The following is an 18,831-nucleotide window of genomic DNA, read 5'->3' as shown; positions in this document are numbered from 1 at the left end:
TCCACAAAGAGCAAGTGGAGGGAAGCGTAAAGACAATTTCTCCACAGGGATCAACAAAGTAGCAATTATTATTATCCTCCTGTTAGCGCTCTTGTTCTCTCCCCCCCCTCACCCATCTCCCCATCAACAACTAGCGCCACTCTCCCCTACCCCAGTCACACATAAAGCTTGAAACAACCCCTCACACATACTATGGAAGCCGATCCAATACCCCCCCCCCACTAAACAGCTTTCCATGAGTCTCCTCGTTTTTGAGCCTCAGTCCCCCTTCTTGCACACAGCTGTCCCCCTTTTCAGGGTCACGCCGGTTGTCACCCTGTGTGTCACTTACTGCTCAGTTACTGACCTCAGTAATTTTTGTGATGATGTCATTTCAGAGACAGGAAAACAGCCACTGGATCTACGGCTGATTGTCCTGATTTCTGGGTCTGTCTTCCTCTTTAGCTGGTTTGTTATACAGATGTCTGCATACTGTAAGTATAACAGAGATATGATGCATAACTTTCCATAAAGGCTGAATATGTTACTGGGAGTTTTCCAGCATGTTGGCACCATGATTTACTTTCAACCAACCAGTTGAATACTCTGTGACTGTTACTCTTTATGCCTCGTGCCCATTGATTCCGGGATAGGCTCCGGACCCCCCCTCACGACCCAGTAGGATAAGCGGTTTGGAAAATGGATGGATGGATGGATGGATGGATGGATGTTACTCTTTATGCTCAACTGGTTGGTTGAGAGTAAATCATGGTCTGTATTTTTACTTTCTGGACCTGAAATTGCCACCTCTGAAAATTTTGCAGTACAAAACAAAGAAAAGAAAATACTTCAAGTGAAATTTTATCTGACCTACATACCCGGGATTTAACCTAGATTAATATTTCATTTATAAACATTGTGTTGTTTGGCACATTGTGTGACTCAGGATATAACATTTCATAACACTGCTGATTTAATCCTTTTGAGGATTTTTGGTCTGTCTCTATGATGCTCTTATGATGCTTTATGATGCTCAAAAGCAATCAATTGAATCACTGTTCTTTTGTATTTGTAGATTTGTCAAAAAAAAGAACGTGAGTAGACCTTTTTAAGTGTAATAACATGTATTATTTATAATAAGAATGTAATAAGAATGAAATCTGTCCGTCTGTCCATCCATGGTGAACCTGGCACCCGTCACAGGAAGCACGGGGCACAAGGCAGGGGGCACCCGGGGCAGGATGCCAGTCCATCACAGAGCAAACACAAATTCACATGTGATGGGACATTTAGAGATGCCAGTTGGTCCAACCTCATAATGTGGGACTGGGAGGAAACTGGATTATCTGGGGGAACATGGAGAGAGCATGTAAACTACACAGAGCCCAAGCCGGGGGGTGTGAGGTGCCAGTGTTACCCACTGAGTCACCATGCAAACTACACAGTGCCCAAGCCGGGGGGTGTGAGGTGCCAGTGTTACCCACTGAGTCACCATGCAAACTACACAGTGCCCAAGCCGGGGGGTGTGAGGTGCCAGTGTTACCCACTGAGTCACCATGCAAACTACACAGTGCCCAAGCCGGGGGGTGTGAGGTGCCAGTGTTACCCACTGAGTCACCATGCAAACTACACAGAGCCCAAGCCGGGGGGTGTGAGGTGCCAGTGTTACCCACTGAGTCACCATGCAAACTACACAGTGCCCAAGCCGGGGGGTGTGAGGTGCCAGTGTTACCCACTGAGTCACCATGCAAACTACACAGAGCCCAAGCGGGGGGGTGTGAGGTACCAGTGTTACCCACTGAGTCACCATGCAAACTACACAGAGCCCAAGCCGGGGGGCGTGAGGTGCCAGTGTTACCCACTGAGTCACCATGCAAACTACACAGTGCCCAAGCCGGGGGGCGTGAGGTGCCAGTGTTACCCACTGAGTCACCATGCAAACTACACAGTGCCCAAGCCGGGGGGCGTGAGGTGCCAGTGTTACCCACTGAGTCACCATGTAAACGACACAGAGCCCAAGCCGGGGGGCGTGAGGTGCCAGTGTCACCCACTGAGTCACCATGCAAACTACACAGTGCCCAAGCCGGGGGGCGTGAGGTGCCAGTGTCACCCACTGAGTCACCATGCAAACTACACAGAGCCCAAGCCGGGAGGCGTGAGGTGCCAGTGTCACCCACTGAGTCACCATGCAAACTACACAGAGCCCAAGCCGGGGGGTGTGAGGTGCCAGTGTCACCCACTGAGTCACCATGTAAACTACACAGAGCCCAAGCCGGGGGGTGTGAGGTGCCAGTGTTACCCACTGAGTCACCATGCAAACTACACAGTGCCCAAGCCGGGGGGCGTGAGGTGCCAGTGTTACCCACTGAGTCACCATGCAAACTACACAGTGCCCAAGCCGGGGGGCGTGAGGTGCCAGTGTTACCCACTGAGTCACCATGTAAACGACACAGAGCCCAAGCCGGGGGGCGTGAGGTGCCAGTGTCACCCACTGAGTCACCATGCAAACTACACAGTGCCCAAGCCGGGGGGTGTGAGGTGCCAGTGTCACCCACTGAGTCACCATGTAAACTACACAGAGCCCAAGCCGGGAGGCGTGAGGTGCCAGTGTCACCCACTGAGTCACCATGCAAACTACACAGAGCCCAAGCCGGGGGGTGTGAGGTGCCAGTGTCACCCACTGAGTCACCATGCAAACTACACAGAGCCCAAGCCGGGGGGTGTGAGGTACCAGTGTTACCCACTGGGTCACCATGTAAACTACACAGAGCCCAAGCCGGGGGGTGTGAGGTGCCAGTGTTACCCACTGGGTCACCATGCAAACTACACAGAGCCCAAGCCGGGAGGCGTGAGGTACCAGTGTTACCCACTGGGTCACCATGTAAACTACACAGACCCCAAGCCAGGAGGCGTGAGGTGCCAGTGTTACCCACTGAGTCACCATGCAAACTACACAGAGCCCAAGCCGGGGGGCGTGAGGTGCCAGTGTTACCCACTGGGTCACCATGTAAACTACACAGAGCCCAAGCCGGGAGGCGTGAGGTGCCAGTGTTACCCACTGGGTCACCATGTAAACTACACAGACCCCAAGCCGGGAGGCGTGAGGTGCCAGTGTTACCCACTGGGTCACCATGCAAACTACACAGAGCCCAAGCCGGGGGGTGTGAGGTGCCAGTGTTACCCACTGAGTCACCATGCAAACTACACAGAGCCCAAGCCGGGGGGTGTGAGGTGCCAGTGTTACCCACTGAGTCACCATGCAAACTACACAGAGCCCAAGCCGGGGGGTGTGAGGTGCCAGTGTTACCCACTGAGTCACCATGCAAACTGCACAGAGCCCAAGCCGGGAGGTGTGAGGTGCCAGTGTTACCCACTGAGTCACCATGTAAACTACACAGAGCCCAAGTCAGGAGGTGTGAGGTGCCAGTGTTACCCACTGATTCACCATGCAAACTACGCAGAGCCCAAGCCGGGTTGTGTGAGGTGCCAGTGTTACCCACTGGGTCACCATGTAAACTACACAGAGCCCAAGCCGGGAGGCGTGAGGTGCCAGTGTTACCCACTGGGTCACCATGTAAACTACACAGACCCCAAGCCGGGAGGCGTGAGGTGCCAGTGTTACCCACTGGGTCACCATGCAAACTACACAGAGCCCAAGCCGGGGGGTGTGAGGTGCCAGTGTTACCCACTGAGTCACCATGCAAACTACACAGAGCCCAAGCCGGGGGGTGTGAGGTGCCAGTGTTACCCACTGAGTCACCATGCAAACTACACAGAGCCCAAGCCGGGGGGTGTGAGGTGCCAGTGTTACCCACTGAGTCACCATGCAAACTGCACAGAGCCCAAGCCGGGAGGTGTGAGGTGCCAGTGTTACCCACTGAGTCACCATGTAAACTACACAGAGCCCAAGTCAGGAGGTGTGAGGTGCCAGTGTTACCCACTGATTCACCATGCAAACTACGCAGAGCCCAAGCCGGGTTGTGTGAGGTGCCAGTGTTACCCACTGAGTCACCATGTAAACTACACAGAGCCCAAGTCAGGAGGTGTGAGGTGCCAGTGTTACCCACTGATTCACCATGCAAACTACGCAGAGCCCAAACCGGGGGGTGTGAGGTGTCAGTCTTACCCACTGAGTCACCATGTAAACTACACAGAGCCCAAACCGGGGGGTGTGAGGTGCCAGTGTCACCCACTGAGTCACCATATAAACTACACAGAGCCCAAGCCGGGGGGTGTGAGGTGCCAGTGTTACCCACTGAGTCACCATGCTGCATATATTATGGGAACAAAAGAGACAAACTATTTGTATTGTAATATTGCCAGATGCAGCACTTCTTCTCGATCCAGAAATGTATTTCTGTGTAATATAATGTAATTTATGGCTTTATAGCTCTTCATAGGCTCTATGCTGTCCTCTCCTGAACTCACCATTCCATATCAACTCACACAGCCATCCATCCATCCATCCATTTTCCAAACCGCTTATCCTATTGGGTCGCGGGGGGTCTGGAGCCTATCCCAGAAGCAATGGGCACGAGGCAGGGAACAACCCAGGATGGGGGGCCAGCCCATCGCAGGGCACACTCACACACCATTCACTCACACATGCACACCTATGGGCAATTTAGCGACGCCAAACAGCCTCAGCATGTTTTTGGACTGTGGGGGGAAACCGGAGTACCCGGAGGAAACCCCACGACAACAGGGGGAGAACATGCAAACTCCACACACATGTGACCCAGGCGGAGACTCGAACCCGGGTCCCAGAGGTGTGAGGCAGCAGTGCTAACCACTGCACCACCATGCCGCCCCCTCACGCAGCCATTATTTGTTAATTTATTATGATTCATTATAACATGATTTTAGTTATAACTTAACACTTTAAACACAAAAGTCTGCTTATTGAGGGACAAATGAAGGCAAATTAAGTATCATCACATAAAATGTGACAAAGCTCTGTTGTAATAACTGTATTAGGGCTGCCACTGTTGATTCTCAATAACCAAGTAATCTACCAAGCAACCTCACACAGACACACACCCATGGGCAATCTGGTAACTCCAATTATCCTCAGCATGTTTTTGGACTGTGGGGGGAAACCTGAGGACAACATGGGGAGAACATGCAAACTCCACACACACACACCGGGTGAACATGCAAACTCCACACACACACACAGGGTGAACATGCAAACTCCACACACACACACAGGGAGAACATGCAAACTCCAGACACACAAAGCTGTGGTGTGCAGTGACAGCACTACCCACTGTGCCCCCCCTCCCCCAGGCATACACAATGTGTTAATATCGACATGGTGTTTCATGCACATGCATTTGTCACACAACAAGGACCTCAATATTCTGCTGAGTTCAAACCATTAGCAAGTTGAGCTAAAATGTTTTTACTCAGTCATAGGAAACAAAACTTAAGCTTTGCGATTTTAATGATGATTCCTTTTTAACATTGGGGGGGAGGGGGGGCAGTGTGTGGCTCAGTGGGCTAAGCCTGTGTGTCTGTGATTAAATGGTCATCAGTTTGAACTCAGTACATCTGCGGGTTCTTTAGCACGGTCCTTAACCCCCAGCTCCCTGGGTGCTGTTAAGGGTGGCTGCCCTTCATGGCCAGCTTGCTCTCACCTTGCTCTCCGGAAACCGGAGTACTCGGAGGAAACCCCACGACGACATGGGGAGAACATGCAAACTCCACACACATGTGACCCAGGCGGAGACTCGAACCCGGGTTCCAGAGGTGTGAGGCAACAGTGCTAACCACTGCACCACCATGCCGCCCCCTGTATAGTTAATATTCAACTCCTAAATATCACAAAAACATCAAACAGTACAATGTTAAGCTGAATGTCTTCTTTTAAGATGTATTCTAATTGCAGTTCTGCTGTAGTGATATTTAAGTTCTGCTTTGCAATACTGACAGACAGCTGCTCTTTTCATTCCCTTTTAATGTGAAGAGCTTCCACACACCTGATGCTCTCACCTCCTTCTTTGTTCCCCCATCTGCTGTGTGCCGCCTTCCTTCAGCTATATTTCTGAGTAATAGGGAAGGAAATTTTGAATTAGTGCTTTTTAATAATTGAGTAATCTAGTTTAATCGAGTAAAGTTAAAAGCTGTAAACTGTGTTGTCTTTTCCTTAGAATAAAAGAAGCGCTCGCCCATCTTCAGAGACCCCAAGATCCTGATCCAGACCAGGTAGGTGTCCAGGATACATCTGCCCCTCTGCTTGGTGTCCTGGGGCCTGTTTCTCTACATCAGTCTGACCGGCTTCCCTCAGATTATTATACATAATTGTGTCTGTAGCAGATCTGTGTCCCTTGTGCTCTTCCTCCTTCCCTGTAAGTGTGCATTATGTTGGTCAGGGTATCAGATGGAGACATAAGTGTTGAGCTGAACTAGAGAAACAGTGAGGTACAGTGTAAATCACTCGAGCTCATATATAGGGCATTGTGTGCATGTATCTCTGCCTGGTTTATCAGTGAGTCATTCACTGAACACAGAGCTGTAGGTATGAGTCTCCACTCATACACATACCTAAGGGCAAAGGATCACGTTTCACCAAAGTGAAACTGCCAGGCTCGCTCATGTCCAATTCGCTCAATCTCGTCACTCGCGATCCCACAGGGGTGTGCCAATTTGCACATCAAATCTTGTGCCAATAAATTTATGGGACAGCATTGCGACAGCAGAAATGAGGATTTGAATTTAGTATCCGGATTCAGAACACATCTCAAAGGTTTCTGAACTTTTGTGTTATAATTTGGCCTGAAGCGTCCACAGTGTTCAGGAACCTTCCGCTGAGTTTGGATGGCCAGTCGTACTCAGCCGTCGTCATTGTACAATTTACTGCTCCTGAACCAACCAGAAACTCTACATCTATTCCTTCTACCTTCAGCAACACAGTGCTAAAGCCGTATGTGCATCTGAGTCATACACAACATATTTGGCTTGTGACATCGGCCCTTTCTGTTCTAGATATGTGGTAGCTTGTGTAACGAGAGTCACGGCGGAATTTTGCTGAGCAAGTGATTCTTCATTGCAGTTAGTGGGTTAGTAAGGATCACAGTGTCGGGATGTTGTGACCCAATAATTTATGCCCTTATCTATATTTCATTAGGAAAGAAAAAGATTTAAGTCCAGTAGGGAATATATTCTAATTTAATTGTATTATTTTTATTTTGGAAGTGTTCTAATTGATGCAGTTGCCAAGAGATAATTTTCCAAAGTGGTGTGTGACGTCATCAGTAGGCGCAAGTGGGGGATATCCTAGTTAACATCAGTTCGAGCGTTCTGTACTTCTTGAAAAGTCTGACACTGAACTGGGGATAATAAAGGAGGATGGAATTGTGTCTCTTTGGGAGGGCAATACGGACAGTGAGCATTTGGACTCATCCCTTCCTGTCCCGCCTCCCACATCGCCTCTGCATTATAAGAACATAAGAACATAAGAACTATACAAACGAGAGGAGGCCATTCGGCCCATCAAGCTCGCTTGGGGAGAACTAAACTAATAGCTCAGAGTCGTTAAAATCTTATCTAGCTCTGATTTAAAGGAACCCAAGGATTCAGCTTGCACTACATTATCAGGAAGGCTATTCCATACTCTGACTACACGCTGTATAAAGAAGTGCTTCCTTAAATCCAGCTTGAAATGTTCTCCCGCTAATTTCCACCTATGGCCACGAGTTCGTGTATTTAAACTAATGCTGAAGTAACTATTTGGTTGAACAGCATCCAAACCTGTTAGAATCTTATATACCTGGATCATGTCCCCCCTCAGTCTCCTTTGCTTGAGACTGAATAGATTTAGCTCAAGTAACCTTTTCTCGTATGACATTCCTCTAAGACCAGGAATCATTTTTGTGGCCCTACGCTGCACCTTTTCTAAGGCCACAATGTCCTTTTTAAGATATGGTGACCAAACCTGCACACAATATTCTAGGTGAGGTCTCACCAAGGAATTGTATAATCTTAGCATTACCTCCCTTGACTTAAACTCCACAGACCTGGAGATATACCCCAACATCCTATTGGCCTTTTTTATTACTTCCCCACACTGGCGAGAATGGGACATGGAAGCATCAACATACACACCAAGGTCTTTCTCATGATCAGCTACCTTTATTTCAGTGAGACCCATGAAATACCTGTACTTTATATTTCTGCTCCCTAGATGGAGTACCTTACATTTATCAACGTTAAATTTCATCTGCCAGGTATCGGCCCAGTCACTAATTAAATCAAGATCCCGCTGTAGCTGCTGAGCCGCTAATTCAGTATCTGCTACACCACCCACCTTGGTGTCATCTGCAAATTTCACCAGTTTACTGTATATATTGGTATCCATATTATTTATGTAAATTAGGAACAATAGTGGTCCTAAAATCGAACCCTGCGGTACCCCACTATGAACGCAGGCCCACTGTGACATTGTGCCTCTTATAACTACTCGCTGTTTCCTATCTGTTAACCAGTTATCAATCCAGGTCGCTACGGTACCTAAAATACCTGTCGCTTTGAGTTTAAGTAGGAGCCTCTTGTGGGGGACAACATCAAAAGCCTTTTGGAAATCTAAGTAGATGACATCATAGGCCTTCTTATCATCAACTTCCCGAGTAGCTTCCTCAAAAAACTCCAACAGATTTGTTAAACAGGATCTACCTCTCCTAAATCCATACTGGCTATCCCGCAAAATGTTATTGGAGCCCAGGTAATCTACCATTTTCTCTTTGATTATAGCCTCCATAACTTTACCAGTTATACAAGTTAGACTGATTGGCCTATAGTTAGACAAATTACTTCTATCCCCTTTTTTGAAAATGGGCATTATGAAGGCGTGCTTCCAATCAGAAGGTACCACACCTTCAGATAAGGATTTTTGAAACAGTAAAGTTAGGGGTCGACAAATAATGTCCCTCATCTCTTTCAACACTATAGGTAAGATGCCATCAGGGCCCTGTGATTTATTTATTTTGAGCTTAGCTAGGCTTTGCAAAACATCTGCTTCAGTTATATATATATTAGCTATAGACGATGCTGGATAGGTAATAACTGGTAGATTACTAAGGTCCTCAACAGTGAATACCCGTGCAAAACTATTATTGAATTCATTTACTATATCAATGTCGTTTACTATTATAAGACCCTTACTATCCTGCAGATTAGTAATTTCAGGTTTTAGAGCTCTTTTAGAGTTAAAATACTGAAAGAAACTTTTAATGTCATCCTTAGCTTCCAATGCAACCATCCTTTCGACATTTCTTTTAGCTCGTCTAATACCATTTTTTAACTCAGTCTGTAGACTTAGATATTCCTGCTTAATTCTGTCATCATCAGTTATTTTCCATTGCTGGAACAAAGCCATTTTCCTTCTTACTTTATGCTTTATTTCCCTAGTAAACCACCTAGGTTGCAATTTCCTAGATTTATTATCGCCTTCGGTCGAACATTCTCTTGCCCAATGTCCCTCTTTTCCGCAGATGTAACAGGCATTCGCGTTTCTTCAGCCCCTGTGTCCTCGTCCTCATCCCCGTTACCACCCTTATCCTCTGCTTGATGCAGTTATATTTCCAGTGGTCTGCCTTGTAGAGCGTGTCGTCCTTCTTGTTATGTTTTTTCTGTGCTCTGTCTCTCAATAAATTCTCTGCATGTATTACATGTTGTTCAATTAACTGTAACTTGCCAGAGTCCCGGGTGATGCAGGTCTGGGTCACCCTTTTCAGCTATGTCAGGTTGCAGTCTGTTTAAGAAACAGTTTCTTAACGCTAGAAGCGTCGTGCTGGTTTGACATACTTATAGGGCGGCTAGGCGGTCATGAGACCGCTAAGTCTTTAGAGAGGGACACTGTTACTGACACATAACGATTGCTAGATGGCGCTTCTTGCACAAAGCAAATAGTTTGGTTATAAGATCAGGGTGAGTTCGGCCAATGAGTCATTCATGATAGTCTCTGACGGAGGAAATTATCTGAAAAAGGCTACTTTCATAGTATCTGTTTGTAATCTGTATCTTATGTCTTGTATAATGTGAAGGTTTGTCACAGTTTGGCTTTATTTTGTATTCAGATTCACCCACTTCAGAGAACTTTGAGGAAATTGGATAAAGAAATGTATTTAGGCATTATACTAAATATATTAAATGATACATTACAGAAGCTCATTAAAATCAGTAAAATTTGCACTCTATTTAACAGTATGAGAAAATTACATAGCACAAATCACAATGCTAACCGTTTTAAGCACCTGCAAAAAAAAGACTATGTGATTATATTCCATATACATCAATTTGTTCATTCTGACAACGTTAAATCATTAACATTAAAACATTAAAAGTGCAGAAAGCAAGAAAGTGATGTGTACGGCTGCCCAAGGAAGACAGGACTACATTGTAACTACATTGTAACTACATTGTAACTACTTTGCTTTTGAAATTTGCGTGGTGAATTTGGTAATAAACAGCTGTTTGTGATTAACAATGTCTGATTGTTTCCCACTGAAGACCATTGAAGACTTGTAAGAATTGTAATTCTTTTTTAGTTTATATTTCCTTAACATTTTAAAATTAGAATTTTAAAACAGTACATAAGGTAACATTTTGGTTTCCCAGTGCATGCGCAGTTGGTGGCCTTGTGGCGTAGAAAATAAAAATTAGATTAAAAATGGAGGCCACGTGCACCTTCTGATGAAGTTTATGTCATGAGGGCACTCATGGTCGGGGAAAGTGCAATCAAGACTCAACACTTAGCTGCCAAATAGCCGATTTGTAACACCTCCCAACCCTCTCAACAGTGACATAGTCTGTTGTTCATTTGAATGACTCAAGAACTCAGAAGTTTCCTCAAACGTCAGCTGATGCTTTACAAGTGGCTGTATTGCCTTTCAAAGGCTTACATTTCACTTGGCTGACATTTCTGGCAGACGTCATAAAGTTTTGCTCCCAGAACATCTGTCGTTTTGACACTGTCTCCTTTTCGCAGACAGGGAAGGACTTTCCGGAAAAGGTCGCTTACATGCTATTGCCACTATTGCCTTGGCCGCTTTCTGATGCGCTCGCAGCTCCTTCACCAGCTGGAGAATAAATTTCCTTCTACTTATGGTGACATTCATGCACTGTTTGTACAGAATATGTGCATTAATTGCGGCCAGGTCTAGGAGATTGTAAAACACAGCTACGGGCCACTGCCGGGTGCCTCCCTTTACCGAATACAGCCGTGCCATTTGATCCATAACAGCAACGCCAACTTTAGTACTGCTGTAGTGGGAAATTGTCTTGGGCAGTTTTTTTGTGCCATTATCAGCTTAAACTGTCAGATGCATTGTGCTCTGATCGCATACATTTGTCTTTGGTCTTGCCTGGTAAATTGTGAGTGTGACTTTTCCAGCCTTCAGCACCTTGGTGGAAAACCTTTCAGACTGTGCCTGTGTACATGGGGGCATTTTATTCATTGAGCCAATGATGGTGGTTTTGTTCACCAGAAGATTGTTTGCCAGTGAGGTGAAGAAACTGTCTGTCGTTACATTTCTTCCTTTTCCCAGGAAAGGCTCCATGAGACGCATGACAATATTGTCTGATAACTGTCATCTTTCCCTAGATAGGGAATTGCATTTTGTTTCAATATCAGCAGCAACCCGGAATTTTATGCCAAATTTGCCCGGTTTATTGGCCATGTACTGTGTGAAACAACAACGAGCTTTAGTAGGGAACAGTTGTTCATCTACAGTTATGTTCTCACCGGGGGTGTAAGAAGCAATACTGTTTTTCACAAATTTCTCAAACATCTCAGATATCATGGCAAATTTATCTGTCACAAATCGGGCAGATTTACTGCTCTTGTCATCAAAGCACAGAAAATGCATAATATCTCGGAATTTCTGTCGAGATGATGTCTCTTTGAAAATAAGATTTCCCAAGTCAGCAGACTAGTAGTCATCCAGCTTCATGCTTTTGCCACCAGTAGTACCTCTCAAATAAATGAGACCCATAAATGCCTTTAGCTCATAAGCTGTCAGCTTGAATTTATTGCCATTTTTTCGGTCAGATTCTTCTTTAGTGTATTTGTGAATCTTTTCCCCGATTTCTGTGTCAATCAAACACAAACTGCTCAATGGACTGTCCTTGGCATAACATGTGGGCCCTGGGGTTTCTCTCATTATACTGCATTCTCATGCTCTCTCCCCTGAGAGTTTCCTGTCGGTTGTTCAACCCATACTGTGCCATCTCTTGCCTCTTGAAATGAGTCTGCAGCATAATCAATTTCAGAGTCTGATTCAGAACCTGAATCAGATTCAAGATTCAGATTGAATTTACTCCCATCCTCTCTCCCATCCTATCCATCTGACATCTCACATTGTTCGCCCTCCGATTCCATCTCATCAATATTCCACAGCAAATCCTGCACTTGTTGTGGGGTATATTGCTCTCTCCGAATCATCGGAAATAGTGCAACCGCCCAAACTGTGTAGCTACTACACAGTGAGGTGTAGGCATACCTATGAACTAATTTATAGCTCTCGATGTCCCTGTAATGCCATTGATCATAATGAAATGCTAATGATCATAACAGCTCCGCTCATGCTGCCATCTCCTTTTATCACCTGCCAACTGCCCTCAAAGAATGTTAGAAAATGTTAGATATTAGAAATAACTTAGAACATGTTTTTGAATGAGTGACACTAATGTCGATTTTGGAATATGCTCGCTCTCAGCAAACACAGACGTCTGCTTTTATATCAAATGATTAAAATAATCAGCATATACGTTTCTTGATCGCGTTCTACTGACTGACACGCCCTCAAGCACGACTCGCTATTGATATGCCAATAAGTAATAGCTTTCTATTTATTAAACTGAAAGGAATTTATGAATGACTTTAATACATTCATATAGTTAAAGCTTGTGCCTATAATGGTCTGTGTTCCAAAGTTTGTTTGCTATTGAGCAACTTGTGATGTTTTACATTTTTCTAGCATGTTTTGAAAATTAGTTTTTGCAAAATGTGTTAAGAACATAAGAAATTTACAAACGAGAGGACCCCATTCAAGCCTATTTGGGGAAAACTTAACTAATAACTTAGAGTTATTAAAATCTTATCTAGCTCTGATTTAAAGGAACCCAGGGTTTTAGCTTGCACTACACTAGCAGGAAGACTATTCCATACTCTAACTACACGCTGTGTAAAGAAGTGCTTCCTCAAATTCGTTTTAAAATGTTCTCATGCTAATTTCCACTTATGACCACGAGTTCTGTATGTGTGTGTATATATATGATCCTTGTGCCATCTGCTGAGAGAGAAGAGAATGGCAGCTTGGGAAGGCAGGAAACAGCATCACAGAACGTGCAGCTATCCGCAATTTCGCACAAGTATGAGCAAAATAGCTTTAAATTAGCTTGTACCAGTGTGATGTTGAAAATTTAAGGGTGCTGGGCGATGCAACGCACAAATCTAGGAAAAGTCATGAAAGGAGGGTCCTGGAATTTAACTGAGTGCAAAGTTTGTTTTTTTTGCTTGTTGCTGTTAAATGACTGGCGCTTACCGCTTCTAGTGTTGATTGGGCTTTGAAGGTCGTCACAGCCTGGTCTGCATTCATGTTCCCTGGTCTTGGTTCCACGATGGACCTCAGCCTCTGCAAATACAGCATGACAGTCTCTCCCTCCTGTTGTTTGCAGGAGGAGATCCTGCTCATGTCCATTCGCACAGGGAAAGCCTCCCTTAGTTATTCCTGCAGTCTTTCCAGGAATGTACGATATTCCACATTGTCCTCATGATTGTAATCTGGGTTTTGGGCCGTGATATGCAGCCTTGCGCCAGATAGTGGAGATCTTGGAAAAGTCCAATCCCAAATGCAATAGTTTACAGAGTTTATAATCGGTGGGTTGAAATTCTCTGCAGAACTGTCCCAGTTCTTTTGTAAACCTCACGCCCCCTGTTTGTCGGGGGTCGGTGAAGCTCCGTGCTACATCAGTGAGGTCACCAGCAGTCCAGGGTCGGTGGACTAACATACGGTCACATATGGTCACCATTGGGTCCTGCCATTTTGACCATGGTCAACTGGAGGACGTCGTGTAGTTGGCCGCTACACAGCTTCCTATGCTTTGCAGCCAGGCATTTCTGGAACAAGTTTGACTGGAGACGTCAGGTCAGCCGAGGCACAGGACTGGTCAGCCTGATGTGATGGCAATGCTGTGGGCTGTCATCTAGCAGCGTATGACGGTGCTGACTGCTCGGGGTCGACAGGTCTCTGCGGACAGGAGTCCAGGTCCATTTTTGTCTAACACACTGGAAAGTCTGTGAGTTTCCCTCCTTCCCGAAGGACCTCCAGGTCACATTCAGCCTTTTCTTTGTCTCCTTTTTTCATTTTTCCTGTATCCGACTCTGCAAACTTGCAGGGAAACAATTTTTGGGGATTGGTGGTGGGATTGGCTCTCCAGTCACCATAAAATAACTCACAACAGCTCGAAATAAACAGCCACTATAACCTTCTGTTCTCTGCGGGAGTAGCTCTGCTGCAGCCGCCCACAGGAAGGCTGCAAGCACCATGAAGGGGATGGGGGGGAAAACCTTCGGGAGCTAAAAATGAATTAAAATTGAAACTGAAGGCTGGGTAATGAACTCCCCCCAACCTCAGGTTAGCTGGGTATTATCCTGCACCAAGAAGTGCCCCCTCCCCAGCTAAGGGAAGCATAGCGTGCTCCCAAAGCAAAGTCCTGGTGATGCTCGGCGGTGTCTGGCCATGACTACTGGGGACCTGGGGGCAAGGGAACTGGGGGGGGGGACAGTGGGTGGGTGGGGAACAGGGAGAGGAAATCAGAGGCCCCAGAGCTTGGGTGGTGACGTCTCCCCCATAAGGGGCCAGTCTGTCTCTATGCAGAGCCCCCGCCCACCCCCTAGGCAGCAGGAGCACCCTGTCCACCCCCTCACCCATTAGCTCCTGTACTCTGCAGCCCCCCCTCGGCTGGCCAGCTTGGGACACCGTCCCTTGTTCCTCTGGGGGCAGTTGTGTGTCCCAGTTCCGCTGATGCTCTGCCACAAGGACGGCAGCTGCTGTCCCAGGGTGCAGTGAAACCTCTCCACCAGGCCGTTACTCTAAAGCCGCAGATGGGAGGAGTGGATCTTGTGTTTGTGCAGCCGGCTGCACAGAGAAGGGAAGACAACAGACTGAGAATCCCTCCCCTGGTCACCGGACCAGATGAACACTCCCTCCACCAGGGCATCTGCGACTGTCTCCCCCTCCTGGTCAGGGGTGGTATAGGCTTCTGGCCACCAGGTGACGTAATCCATCCCTGTGAGCATGTACCTGTTACCCTGTCAGAACAGGGAAGGTGGCCCAACCTGTCCACCGCCACTCTGTCCATTGGGCTCCTGTTAGGGGCTGCCAGAGCTGGGTGAGTGACCTGCCCATAGGGTTCTTACATGCCATGCAGAAGGTAGAATTATGGGTAAATTAAAGCAGCTGGTTAACATACTGGTTAATGCAGAGCGGTAACCAGTCTTTGGATGTGGCGGGTTTATGGGGGTCAGTGGGGCTTAAGCGGCGGGATCGGCTGTGAGGAAAGGACGGGTAGGTGAGCATTTCCCGCCGTTTCTCTCCTTCTTACTGCTGGCCGCGTGTTTTATGGAGGGAAGGATCTGAAAGTGTGAGGCTCAGGCTGGTGCCTGTCAGTGTGGTTTAGTCGGGTTTGGGCAGGCAGGCGTCGGTCCGCTTTGTTATATTTTAGAGTCATTATTACAGTGATTTTACTCTTTTACAGGTATGAGTTGGGGGGGGTCACCTGATGACCTTGGTGATTTTCCTGCCCTCAGACACTTACCCAGAGCGGCAGCTTTGCTGTAGTACATCTTAGCAGCCTGTCAAAGCGGGACTTTATAGGTAGTGAATACTGGATATTTAGGGTGTGTTGTGTAGCTAGAGGCTCAGTCTGTGTGACCTGCTGCTGTGTGGGTGTATGACAGCTGAGCCTCATGGTTTATACACGGTTTTTAAACTGGGTAAGTTTTCCCTTTAAGCTTTCGACAAACTTCCTGTTATGCACTGTGTGTTTAAAACACTGGACTCATCCTTGTGATAATGTGCCTGAAGAGGCTGGACTGGCCATCTGCAGTGACCCCCCAGGTCACGTTTCAGCAGGTCCAGTTAATCGCACTGCCCAAACCGGCTCTTCAGCTCCCCCACTAGTGCAGCACAGCTGTGTCTGTCCCCAGGGCTGAGCAGCGGGAGGCAGGACAGCGTCGTCTGTGAGGCACTCAGCCAGCTGCAGGACCTTTACCTCCAGTACCGCCCCCCCTATACAGTAACAGTTCACACTGAGCATGGGACGCTTCCCAGTCCAACCTACCCGAGCACCCAGGGGTTTTGAGTGGTGCTGTGACCTCGCCGATGCAGGAGGTCAACAAGCGGGGGATGAATCGGGTGGGGGGGCAGCAAGTGGAGTGGAAGTGGCTCTTCTCCCCCCTCACCTGTGTCTCGTGAACGTACTCCATACTCCCGAAAGGCTGCACTCTGCCACTGTCATGCAGAATCTCTTCTGTCCTCCAAATTCCTTCCCACTGTGACGTATCGCTCAGCTGTCTGGTTGCAGTTTCATGTTACTCTGTACGTTTCAAGCATCAACACCATTCACCATTACCACTGCAGCTAGAGTTCACATCAATAAAACATGTTTACTAGAGAGGCACCAATTGTAATTTTCTTGGCTGATTCTGATTTCCAGTTTTTTGCAAGTGTGACCAGCCAATACCAATTTTTGCCAGTTATGATTTTCTTCCTAAGAATTATAATCGACAGCTCATGCAAACAAAAATCAGCTTTTCTTCGATGCAAAATTTTATTTTCATAATAAAAAAAATCGTCCCCCAAACTGCACTTTACAGGATCTTTAAACAAGTCTCAAAATAAAGTGCTCTGTGACTGGAAAGAGGTACAAATAATTTACTGAAAATGAGTTCATTTTAACTTTATCTGACATGTTTACTTTACCAAACAAGAGCAGGTGCAACAGATTTAAATAAGAAAACAAATGTCAGTTACTTAAATCATTTTCCAGTATGTATAAATTCACCAGATAACACGACATTGACCTTTTTCTCTATTTTTTACTCGTCTTAAAAAAACTCCATAGGTTACAAACCTCCAAATAACACTAAAGTATACTATACTCTTCAAATAGGTGCAGGGTAATATTATTAATACCAACACTGAATGTTTTGCACATGCAATTCTTACATTGCTAGTAAGCTAGATTAAGATCAGGTTTTTTCATACCTTCATACTTCACATTATAGCACAGGGGGTTAATGTTTTGCTAAAACATTTTTACTCTGTCATAGGAAAAAAATTCATCTTCACTCACAGTGAAGAACTTCCACACTAACGACATATTAGCGTGTGGCTGTGAGTGTACATGCCATCTATTGCTGTGCCTCTGTGCGGATGACGGACATTGTGCATGCAGGAATGTTGTGAATATATTACAAGTTTAAGTGTTTGATAAGTACTTATGCATGTAGACAGCTGGTTGGTCTTCAGTTTATCTAGCTGCATTAAAACTAGCCATAACCTGAAAGTTAAATATCACTTTGTGGTCGCTACATTACCTGTTTAACTAAACCTGTCGATTTGAAATTTATTGACATCTGTTCTGACTGTCTTCGAAATCACATGGCATCAGGAGATGGAAGCTGGGTCTGATTCCTCTGATTCCTGTGGATCAGATGCAGAGGAGGTAAGCAAAGGACGTCCTGTAATCCAGAGCTGCTATAATGCACCCTGTGCCCTTCATCTTTAAACACTGACAGCTGTCATTGATAACTAGTGTGTTTCAGAAGGAAGCTGGCATCTTACAAACTGTCTCCATGCATAAGCATTGTGAATATTTTATGAGTTTGGTCGTTGCAGTAGGTTAACACCTGATCACTTAACACCCACCTCTGCAGGGATCACATGCCAATGAGGAGACTGTTGCATCGTCCCCCCCTGAGCCCAACGGCCGAAACACAGAAGAGGTAAAGAGAGGAACAAGAGCTCTGTGATTCTCAGGGTTCCTGTCATTTACTCCACTTTGGATCCAAGTTCACTGTTACCTGTCAGTTTTTACAGTGTCCTTCACAGGAATGAGGCAGTTAGCATCTTCCCACACTCTCCATGCAGTATAAGTATTTAACTTGGTGTTATACCTGTTGGGATGTAAGCAGTTCTTTAATGTTTGGTTACTTTAACCAAGTCCTGTAAACTGAAAGGTAAATATAGCTTCACAGTCACTACATGACTTGTTTGACAAAACCTGTTAATATGAAATGAATCAGCTGACAGTCGCCCTTTTACAGGGATCACATGACAATCTGGAGATGAAGCTATTATCATCTGCTGATCACAATGAACCAAGCACTGAGGTAAATATGCACTAGGGGGCAGTGCTGCCAGATAAAGAATTACTTATAAATATTACATGTTTAATCAGCTATATTGTTATTTAACCCTGCTCTGACTGTGTAAGGAAATATTATGAATGGCGATTTATATATGAAGTTCTTATCTGAACAAAGTACTGCTTGATTTTGTGTCACATGACCATAAATTGTGTCCTGGGTTTTATGAAAGATAGTCTGATGATGTCTAGTCCTTACATTTATTTATATAGCAGAGTCTGCAATGGTATGAAACATTCATGGTATTATAACCATACACCCCTCCCTGCCACTCTATAAATAACACAAACATACATGAGAAATGTATTGTATGAACTTAGTTAAGTTAATTCTTATCAATTTGAATAGTTGTATGAAGTGAATTTTGTCTTTTTTTAACTTGTCAGTGACATGGTTCATGTGAATATGAGCCTGTGCAT

The 18,831-nt window shown here is 45.8% G+C and overlaps 1 protein-coding gene across 3 annotated transcripts in view; it reads left to right on the top strand.

The window, feature by feature from the left end:
- The window catches only part of LOC125704421 (uncharacterized), a 63,914-nt gene extending 62,831 nt beyond the window's left edge, over positions 1-1,083 (top strand). For all 3 annotated transcript variants that reach the window (XM_048969959.1, XM_048969958.1, XM_048969960.1), the window contains 2 exons: positions 378-473; positions 1,055-1,083. In XM_048969959.1, the coding sequence (XP_048825916.1) occupies positions 378-473; positions 1,055-1,077 (119 nt within the window). In that variant the 3' untranslated portion in view covers positions 1,078-1,083. The remainder of the gene's footprint in view (positions 1-377; positions 474-1,054) is intronic.
- Positions 1,084-18,831: the final 17,748 nt, after the last annotated feature.

The sequence above is a fragment of the Brienomyrus brachyistius genome, chromosome 12 (assembly GCF_023856365.1).
Source record: "Brienomyrus brachyistius isolate T26 chromosome 12, BBRACH_0.4, whole genome shotgun sequence".
Taxonomy (NCBI): Eukaryota; Metazoa; Chordata; class Actinopteri; order Osteoglossiformes; family Mormyridae; genus Brienomyrus; species Brienomyrus brachyistius.
This window is presented reverse-complemented; position numbering and strand designations above follow the sequence as displayed.